Genomic DNA, 10,899 nt, shown 5'->3' with positions numbered 1-10,899 from the left:
TTGTGCTCTTTGCTGTCTATTCCCATCTTGTGCTCGGGGCCATTTGTTGCTTGCTGTGCCATCCCGTGAAGCTTTTTGCAAGATGTGTTGTCTCAAATGGTCACTCCATATACAGCACGGTGAGTTGAGAGGGAGACCAGTTCCCATGGTGACCAGATGTTACATAACAACAGTGGGTACCTAGTGTAGCTGAACCATTAGAGAATGAGAGATAAGGGCACAGACGGAGCCGATAAAAAGCAAGTATTTCCCCACCAATTTGGATCTGGGAAACACTTTGCGGTTCAAATGCTTTTTAAAGGGGTGAAGCCTGTTGAAGTGCATAGCACTGTAGCACATGTAATTTTATTGTCTTGATGCACGCTCAATTATCCAAGTAAGAAAATCCCCAAAAGTTGATTCTGTTCATCTGGACATAGCGTGACTGAAGAAGTCACTTGGATGAGTTATGTTCAGCTGAACATAACTCATCCAAGTGACTTCTTCAGTCACGCTATGTCCAGATGAACAGAATCAACTTTTTGGGACATAACTTTATTATTATTCTGTGTCCCAGGCATAGCTTTCTGTTCACTATGCAGTGCAGTTATGCCACTCAGCTTGATATCCAACCCTGAATCCAACATACTGTAGCTCTGCTATGTGCCGCAAACTCAGCCTGCCTTCTTAAAAAACTGGGGGGAAATGAGACTAAATTAAATGTAGCAAGGTCGTTGGAAACATTGTGATGGTATTATAAAGTAAATGAATTCCATTAGACTTTGGTACTTCCTTTATCACATGATGGCACTTAAAACAAATAGTATGTGATTGGTCTGCAAGCCCTGAGGGGACCATGTTCCCGTGGTGGATGTCACTGAATATATTTAATGTTAGCTGTGCATAGCAATTTCCTGAGTGCTGAAACAGCTTTATTTTGATGTTAAAGCTTTGTCAGTGGTTTACTAAGCGAGTTTTCATGTCTTTAGCATTTTTCAATGCACGTCTATTAGAAAAGTTGCAAGCTGGCAGCACATTATTGCCCTATGTATAGTTAGAGCAACTCCAATTCCTCCAACACTTATCAACCGACAGATATATCCTCACTTTATCTTCCAGAGGGTTTTCATTTAAGTTTATCCGAACTACAGATCTAGTAATCGCCCCACATTTGTTACTTCTTTAGCTTCCAGACTTTTTTTTTGCAATTTTTGTGCTCTTGAAGAATAGTTTTCTAGTCTTTCTGAAGGTCTTTCAAAGTTTTTCTTTTGACATTAGCTGCTTTTTCATTCATTTTCAGTCCTTTTTGTTCACTGAAGCCTCATCAGAAATGGTCTCAGTGGAAGGGTGGCTGTCAAGAAAGCATTCTGAAGAAAGGGAAACATGGAGGAGAGACTGTCGGATTATACAAGAAATAGACTGAAAATCAGTTGCAACAGGTCTCAGAGAGTGATTAATCCAAGTGGGAAATTTGTGGTTCAAGACATCTTTGATGTGTTAGGATAGCGAGGGACAACACTGAGTGTCTTCGGCCATCTATATGGCATGGTGGGGGTTCTGTCTAATTGGTAACAGCTTCATTTTTCAGCATGATAATGATCCCAAATACTGCCAGTGCTGTAAAAGCATATCAGCATAGAAAAACACACACTGGTTCGCAGTCAAACACAATGGCCTCCGCAGAGCTTGCAGTGTGTGCTTTCTTCTTTGAATGTCCTTTAAGAAGCTTGGAGAACTATATCTGAAGGCTACTTAAAGAAATGACGAGAAAGCTGCCTAAGAGAGCTCAGACTGTGTTGAAGAATGGAAGCGATCGTACCAAATACTGATTTTCAATCTCTGCACCTACTTTATATTTTCCAAATATATAAAGAAATTAGTGGCGGCTTAGGACTTTTGCACAGCACTGTACATGCCTAAATGCAGTGAGTTGCAGTTATCCGACTGGGTAACAGGTATGCCTAATAAAAGTGTTTGCCTTTTATTTATTTATTTGCTTTTTTCATTAAGTTCATTCTCATTTTTTTTACATAATAACTCTAAAAGTGCCCGCTAGGTAAATGTTTGCCTGTTTTGAAATGAACACAGATTCATTCTGAGCTACTGTAATAACACCGGGCCAAGGGAGATGGTGTTGGGCAAGTGAAGTAGTAGTGGCAGCGGTCTAAATTTAGTCGCCCTCTGCTTGTGAACTAAATACCAATGACAACAGACAAACTGACACCCCTCCACCCACCCACTCATTCAGTCACTCACAGGCTGCAGCCCCCACTTGCTGCCCTCCCCAACACAAGCCTCAGTAACGGGGAGCGTGAGCGCCCACACGGGTCACACTACCCGGTCTGACCTCACCTTTCTTTCCCCGAGGAGACAGGCACAACTTGAGACAACCCCCTGAGGGTCCTTCAGGACAGGTAAGCCATCGCTTGGGCTTCTCCACAGGTGTGCTGTCCATGTCTAACGTGACACTTGCACTTTTAATCAAGCATGACTCTCTCTGCCACCTACACTCAGTCCCTCTGTATTTTACTGTTGGTGTGATAGCTTGCTTTTATATTTATTTTTTTTATTTTTTTAATGAACACATACATGAAAATGTATGTCTTTTTTCTGTATTAATTTAATTGTATATATGGGATATGTCCTGATTTATTTAAAGCGAATGTACCTCAAATACAAAGCTATAAATAGCATATATATATATCTACACAACAGCGTATTGGAGGTAAAGCATTTTGCAACCTTGTCTGTTATCAACTGATTTCTAAGTGATGGTAATTTGAAGACTTGCTGTGAAATGCTCGTTGGTTCTTTGAGAAATTGTTCTTTGCTTTGTGAAAAGCATTTTGGATTCTAATAAAACACTCGTGTTCTCCGACACCTCGGTGTAAACTTTCCGATTTGCTCTCTAATCTGCTGTCTCACATGTTCGATGTGACAACACCATGCTCTGCATCCCTGTCCTTTCAGCCCACTTGGGTAATTTCAAACATATCGATTCTGAGACGCCCCTGACACTGCTGGTTGCCATATCTGCAGAGCATGTGCTTGGCGTTTAACAGCCCAAGGTTATTTAAAGGGAAGTGCTAACTTTGCCCTTTTCACTGCCTTGATAAATTCTATCTGCTTCGGTGGGATTTTGTGCGTGTTGTGGGTGTTTGATGACTAACATGCAGCTGCCTTGCTTTTGTCTTTGATTGTACATTTGAACAGATTGTACTGATGTGCACTGTCTCCTGTGACTTTTTGCCTCACCCCAATCTCCCCAATGGCAGCCATGTCACAGTTCTCCACCATGACAACCAGAGAGAGGAAAATGCAGGCAGCAGCAATCTGCAGGGAGGTTCAAGCCCAAGAAGGTAGCTGTATCGTTTCCTCTTCACTTGCATGTTTTCCTGATCCCTCTGACCTCCCACATTCTGTTCTTACCTTCTTCATTAAACATGTAAACAAAGACAATTAGTTAACAACACCATAAGTTACAGTACAGATCTGTTAGCCTTACTGTCAAATTCTCCAAAATTTACTTTATAAAAGGCATGAGCCCATCATTTTCTAGCAAAACAGTTGCCAACCTTCCCCTCTATGATCCTATAAATAAGCAAATGACTACTTTTATGGCTCATAGTAACTAATCCTTTGTCGTTCTCCTTTGAACACGCTATTTCAGGGCGTGGACAACTGTGCGCCTTGGGGATGGGGAGGGTCTGAAGGCTACTGACAGCTGAAAGATATTCTGGCAAATTATGTGTCTCACGCTTGAATATAGGTCGATGACATCTCCATGATCAGCATGCAGTAGCTAACATGTGGAGCAAACCATAAAACAAGCACTGAATATGAGCTGATTACGAGGGAAGATAATTCCTCGTTCATCATACTGGCAGGAATGCTAAGTCAGCAGCCATGTACAGGATTTTTTCTTTTGTGCAGGGAGGTTTTTTTTTTCCTGTATGGATTTAATTTGATTCAGCATAGGTGGGAGTATAGGAATCGTGAAAATACATTTGTCTTGTCAGAAGTCTGATTCAAGCACTGAATAAACACAAGTTGTTTAGTGTCTTGTTTTGTTTCCTTCTGTTCAGATATAGAAATGGATCTGGGAAAGAAGATGAGTGTGCCTAAGGACATAATGCTGGAGGAGCTGTCTTTCGCCTCCAACCGGGGCTCCCGTCTCTTCAAAATGCGTCAGAGACGATCAGAAAAATACACTTTTGAGAGCATCCAGAACCAAAACAACACACAGCTGAATGTAAGAAGAACTGTGGTCTAAATTATTATCTTAAAGAAATCTTTAGATATTGGGGAAAAAAAAATCTTCTTTTTCAACAATAGGTCCCAAAATCGAGTCCTTGTTCATGTTTGCGTAGGAACTACAGTTAAAGCTGCAGGCAGTAGCAGGCTACCTTATCAGGAAGATTTGCTAGCCAGTTACCTTGACTCTCTCAAAAGATAAAAACTAATTAAATCAAACAAACTGACTAACCAGACGAACCAATCACCCTAATCTAACCAACTAAGCTAATCAACCCAACGCAACACAAACAAACAATCAATCAACCCAACTAACCCAAACACCAACCAAACTAATCAAATTAACCAACACAACCAACCCAACAATAAACCCCCCCAAAAATCTGTCCTCTACAACTTTATAATCCACATTTCATATCTTCTTTGTTTGAACTGTACCAGTTTAAGATCACTGCAACATAACAGCATGTAAATCCCATACGTAGCTGTTAATGGATACTTTAAAGCATTAATGTGGCCACTGTAGCTCACATTAAACAATAATGTGAGTCAGATATTTTAATTAAAAGGCCCCAGAAAGGATAAAGATCACAAACACACTGTTGAGGTCCAGTTCAGCCACCAAGATGAAGTCTAAAGATGGCTACCAGCCTGGTGCTGACCAGTTACTGCTTTTAATCATGCAGAACTTAAACTTTTGATACAAACCCAAGCTGTCTTTTGTAATAGGTTGGAGACATGTTCATCTCTGGTCTAAAGCTGAGCATTTACTTACTGGAGTCTATGGGGATTCAGTCACTTGTGGAGGCAGTTCTTGGCATCTCTAACGGTCAATTCTTTAGCACCCAAGGTTGCAATCTTTAAATCTTTTAACCACCTAACTCCTGATAAGACAGCAAATAAGCAGATAATCTCATTAAACTGCACAACTAATCATTGAAATGCACATAAATTTATGATCATTTGTAGGGATAAAGATTAAGAGGGTACCGTAAGAAGTCCACATTGCTAGCGTGCATATTTTTCATGCCCGATTATCCCTTTCCTAATTCATCTTCTTTCACCAAAACATGAAAAACATTCCACCTTACATCCTGACAAAGTATAAGCACTTCGAGTGTTTATATTGCTTGTGCCACAAACACAGGGCAGTGTATCTGTAGCACAAGTCGTGCAGTTGGTCATAAGTGGTTTTATTAATGTTCCTTTGTGTATGGATGGGCAACACGCCAAGTTAGCATTTTCTTTTCTCAGCGGTACCATTCGCTGATCTGGTCACACAAAGAAGTTCATGTCTCACAGCGCACAGCAAAATCAAGTAAAGCCAGGTTTCTCTCTGTTATATCTAATTAATTAGGATCCGTAGTTATGTCCTCTTTAATTTAGTTGTGTGGTTCCCTTGTGTACTTTTCAATGCCCCCCTTAAGTCCACAGATAAAATAACTATTATGCTCAAGAGAAGTTTTTCCCCTCATCTTTGATGTATGAAGGACTTAGATATCTCGGTTTGTTTATTGCTCTGGGCAATAGAAGGATTTTGTTTCAAGTTGTCAACATTTCCTGAGGAAATCCTCGAGTAAATCATCATAAATATCTTTCAGAGGGGATGAAAAGCCGGGTGCTGGGGCTGCAGTACATTTCATCTCAGTCCAGAGAATAGTATTTCGAATGTAGAGGGCAAATGGACAGACAACTGGACAAACAGATAGCTCCTTTGTTTAAGGAAAACGTGGAAAATTGAAGATCTGTTATGTGCTTATCATGTGATATCGCTGCAATGAAGATACAACTGATTTACTGTTTAGATTTATGACTTCTAAACTGAGGAAACTTTGATATGCATGTCATGGTTATCCATTTTTATGTCATATTAACCTCAAAGATGGCAAGATGTTTGCTGCTTGTTTCTCCTGTTACCAAGTAACCAAACAAATGCTGTCGAAAATGTTCCAAAAATCGTGTGAAACGTTGATATGAATTGTCAGGAATCAACTGATTGATAAATGGTTTCAAACCTTTTTTGTGGGCCCGAATGACCTCTTTGATCTTTCTTGTAGAGCATTGCCATCTTCCAAACTGAGACTGGGAATACCACTGACAGCCACAGCGGCCAGAACAACGTAGGTGTTGACCAGCCACCGAAAGTGACATGTGACACAACAACTATGGAAATGGTGCCAGATCCCACCCGCATTGCTCCGGGTAGGTAAAGCTGTGTGATACAGTGCACTGAAAAAACTTTCCAAGGACTCAAAATCATACAGCAGTGATATACTACTGACTTATATTCAGCTGTTCCTATCCATTTAACCTGTTTGCGTTAATTGTGTTGTACTAAACCTTGGTCTTTTTGCTGTATGATGAATGCTAAGTACAGCTCCCAGCAGAGTGACTGCGCACATGTGCTCTGCACAAAGTACTAGATGTGCCGTGTTTTGATATGGATTCAACTGTTTCTCGTTGTTTGTACTCAAGCAGGCTTTGATCGTGCAGGAAAACAATTTTCTTCTTTGCCTGGAATCTGCTGGCCTCGGGCTAAATATGATTACACATTTCTGTTCTCCCTCTCTGAGCCTGACTCCTTTATTTATTTCTATATATTCATCCTACTCCCTTCTCTCATGTCTACTCCTTTTATTCAGCCGTCCTTATTGCAATCAGCTCTTACCATCATTCTAAAATTCGTTGAGTTTTACTCACGGAAACCGTTTCCTGTTTGGCTCTTGTGCTGCTGATACCATCAGCTGTGCACTCACATCCTCCCTCATGTCCTAATTTTGCTCAGCTGACACAAAACCATGATTTAAGGATGACCGTGTTGACACTAGGGTGGGGTGCTATTTGTGGACCGGACACAGACCCCAGGGTATGTGAATGAAGTCAGTCCAACTGTAGCAGAAATCCGGCCAAAGTGCATCAGGTATCAAATGGGAATTATGTTTAAAATAGCCCACTCATCCACTTACTGTAGGAGTGCATGCCAGGCAATAGTCATATACAGTAAGCCCATTTCAACAGTTAAACACCGGAAACTTCACAAAAAGTTATTTTTGTGCCATTTTTCAACAATGGAAAAAGGAATAAGCAAACGTGCCTTTAGTTATCAGGCCACTTGGACACTAATTAAGCCAACTGCTGTTTTTTTTTTTCACATTTCCTTTTTGGTTTAGTTCCTTCTTTTATCCCTGCATGAAACTGGGGTGTAATCATCCTTTCCCACGAAAGTATCAGCTTAGCCAAACGTCCAACCACAGGAATAATATCCCATGGCCTCAGAAACATTTTTACACAGTGTTTTGTCATAGATTATTCCCCCCCTACCAAAAAAATCTGTAAACTTCCCCACAGGTCTGTTTGGTTTCTCCTGCTTCCTCCTCAGGGCAAAACATAAACTCAGGAAGGGGGAATTGTTCATTGTGAGGGGTTAGGACGTGACACAGCGGCCCGTGTTATGTAACGCCAAGCTTGCAAGCCCCCCTGAGTGAAGCGCTGGGTTTGAAGGATAGTACTTTCGATTGGACTCTCCCATCAACACACACAGTGTATGTGGGGAGACATACATGCAGGCATGCATCCACACACCCACACGCACAAACACGGGGAAGCTGTGCCTTTATTCTGTTTGGCTGTGAACTTTAATGAGAAAAAAAGGAGCTAAAGAAGAAAGACAGGACACTTAGACTGCTGTTAAATTAGGTACACATTTGTAACAAAATACAGATGAAGATTTTTTTTTTTAAATGTCACTTTCCTTTAGTCTGAAATGACCTGATCTCTTTGTTCTTTTGTATTTACATGCAGTCAAACTAAAAGACAAACCAAAATCAGTTAAAAGTTTAACAGTTACAGACGGTGGAAAGGGGAAACATTTTTTCACTTCTGAACTCAAGTTTTCTTCAGATCTGCGATGAAAGTGAAGGATCTGCTTTCTTTGGACAGTACGTTCGCTGGTGGCTGTTGAAGAAGTCTTTTGAACTGACTCTCACAAAGTTCTGGTTTGCGAACCGTGTGGAAAAAGCCAACACCTGGTCTTTATTTGACATAGAAAAACAGAAAAGCCCCACATGCCTTCACTGCCAGTGTTGTATAATTTATCCAGGGTATGGAGGTCCTTTGAAAGACATCCCTCCGGAGAAGTTCAACAGTACAGCTGTGCCAAAGTCCTACCACTCACCCTGGGAGCAGGCCATCATCAATGACCCTGCCTTGGCTGACACTCTCATCACCCGCATGCCAGAGCTGGCACCTCAACAAGACCTGCCAGGGTACAAAAGCTTCAACAGGTAATTCCCAAATAGGTCAGATGTGTCAAATATAAGGCCCGAGGGCCAGAATCATCCTTTCAAATGTAAAAGAGGGCATATATTTTGGAGTTTTAAATGATGTTTTACAGATTTTCCTACTGATAAAGGCCTCACCCATGACCATTCATACTAGATCAAAATAATCATGTAAAAGATAGCCCTGAGATTAAATGCACAGTTAAACTTCTTTGCACGAACTTGAATCAAAGCAGACCTTATGTGGCCCACGATGTAAAATAAGTCTGACATCCCTGAAACAGGTGAACAAATGGAAACACAAATGGAAATTAGGAGTTAAAAGTGAAGTTATAACAATAAAACATTTAAATATATAACTGTTGAGGGTGTGTTTTACTATTTATGAATGTAAATCGCATCCATTCAAAAGTCTAACTCTCTCTGAATTATACATTCTTGCTTTAATATAGCATGAATGCAAGTGGTGAGTGAGCAAAGAAAATACTGTCCTTCACCTCATTCGTTGCACAGTGTTTCTCACACTCAGCAACTGTATCTTAGAAATGTCCCCGGGTCAATGTCTTTGCTTGGCTTTAATTAATTGCGTCACTTCAAATGTCACTTCAAGTTTCTCTCATTAGCACATGTTGTCTGCTGTTAACACCGTGGCTTTGTCATCTCCAGGGTGGCAACCCCTTTCGGTGGTTTCAGCAAAGCACCCAGGCCTGCTCCTGTCAAGACCCTTCAGGTAGAAATCCTCCCAGAGCTCCCGGAGCTCCAAGGGGACACCCCGGTAATTCGACCCTCCTTCAACAGAGCTGCTCTGGGGTGGGTGTCTACGGGTGGTCCAGTCCCCCTCCCTAATGTTTCTGTCGAGAATGCGCTCATCCCTGAGTCAGAAGACCTTTGAACCCGTGTTGAAGTCACACAGAGATGCTGTCTACTTAGTTGCTTAACCTGAGGTTGTTGTTTGTGGAGTGATGCTGGAGTCAGAACAGAGCATCCTGTTGGGTGTTGCTGGTTCAAGTTAGCGTGTATGTAGCACCCTTTGGTCTTTCCACTGATGTTAACTGTTGCACTGCAGGGAATAATTTAAAAAAATCACTGTGTACATTAGACAGGCACACTACTGAAAACTGTTGTATATTGATTTTCATAAACAGATTTTATCTCACATTTTTGCTCAATAAAGTGGCGTACAATGATCAAAAATCCAATCAGAATTTTTGATTTTCCTTTTAATTGGTTTCAAAAGAAAGGGAAAAAATTGCACATTTCTGTTTTGGGAAAGGGAACAGAATGCAATATGTATGTGTGCGATACGGGTTGGTATGAGCTAGCTCCAGTGAAGGACGGTGCATTTTTGTGCCATAGTCCTATGCAAATTTCTCAGTTATCATAGTGTGTGAGAGGCCAGAGATCCATGTGAGCCAGTGTAACGTGCCTCAAGGTTACACTGCCTGACAAATCAAATCTGCTTCAGCGATATGAGCGACTTGACTGATGTGTCTCTCACCTTTTGGCTATGCCAAGCAGAAGAAAGATTGACGTTTGATAAGCTGTGGCCGCTGTCTTTCTGTTTACTACCACAACAGCCTATTCTGGAAGGCACCCCAGCTACAACAAGCTTAAGCAGCCATATTTATTCCCCGATACCATACATGTTACATTTGGGGCGAATAGATATTGTGCAGTTATCTTATGGTTATTCAGAGAGATAAATTAATAAAATAAAATAGAAATTAAAGAAATTATTGGAATTTTGTTCATGTATACTCAAGCACCATCTCTTCATACAATGTTTTTTTGCTTAAAGCAGCTAGTATAGTAGCATACTGTCAGGCTAACTTTTAGCTAGCATGCTAACTTTGTACTAAGTGTTTCTATTAATCTGTTTAAAATTATATCTTTCGGCACTTTGTCACTAGTAGCATGTGACAAAAACAAACAGCTGATTCCCATTTCTTTAGTTGAATCTATTTAAGAAATGATAGTTTGACTGACAGTTTGGCAGGCACAAAATACTTTTTTCACCAACAATGTGATTCCTGATGAGCTATTGACCAAAATCCTGAGATAGCTGTCAATGGTGTGCAGTGTGTCCTTAAAAAATTTGAGGAAACTTGATGGAAGACAAAAGAACTATTGGCAGAACTGAAAGGCTATCTACTGAAGATAAACAGTATCTGAAAGAAATGTGCTTTAAAAAACACAGCAAAGACCTGACATAGGACCTGAGAGATCCCTCACCTCATCAGAAATGGGCTCAGTGGAAGGGTGACTGTCAAGAGGCTATTGTTAACAAATGGAAACAGGAAGAAAAGGCGAAGGTATGCCAAATTACACAAATCAAATCAACCTGGTACTAGCAGTGATATGAATATTACATGGCCATGCTCTATTC

General features: G+C 40.8%; 1 protein-coding gene across 1 annotated transcript; it reads left to right on the top strand.

Annotated features, from left to right (window-relative positions):
* Positions 1-479: 479 nt before the first annotated feature.
* myoz2a (myozenin 2a) lies at positions 480-10,168 on the top strand. Its single transcript, XM_004554431.6, has 6 exons — positions 480-2,393; positions 3,255-3,338; positions 4,065-4,231; positions 6,291-6,435; positions 8,333-8,516; positions 9,180-10,168. The coding sequence occupies exons 2-6, from the start codon at positions 3,257-3,259 to the stop codon at positions 9,403-9,405; spliced, it is 804 nt and encodes a 267-aa protein (XP_004554488.2). The 5' UTR covers positions 480-2,393; positions 3,255-3,256; the 3' UTR covers positions 9,406-10,168.
* Positions 10,169-10,899: the final 731 nt, after the last annotated feature.

This window comes from Maylandia zebra, linkage group LG3 (assembly GCF_041146795.1).
Source record: "Maylandia zebra isolate NMK-2024a linkage group LG3, Mzebra_GT3a, whole genome shotgun sequence".
NCBI lineage: Eukaryota > Metazoa > Chordata > Actinopteri > Cichliformes > Cichlidae > Maylandia > Maylandia zebra.
The sequence above is the reverse complement of the archived record's forward strand: the minus strand, read 5'-3'. Positions and strand labels throughout refer to the sequence as shown.

What these genes read in the sequence shown, in the direction of transcription:
- myoz2a (XM_004554431.6), top strand. Translation starts at nt 3,257, where the DNA reads ATGTCACAGTTCTCCACCATGACAACCAGAGAGAGGAAAATGCAGGCA. An exon ending in GGAGGTTCAAGCCCAAGAAG is followed by an intron (nt 3,339 to 4,064) that starts GTAGCTGTATCG and finishes CCTTCTGTTCAG; the next exon opens with ATATAGAAATGGATCTGGGA. An exon ending in GGGTACAAAAGCTTCAACAG is followed by an intron (nt 8,517 to 9,179) that starts GTAATTCCCAAA and finishes TGTCATCTCCAG; the next exon opens with GGTGGCAACCCCTTTCGGTG.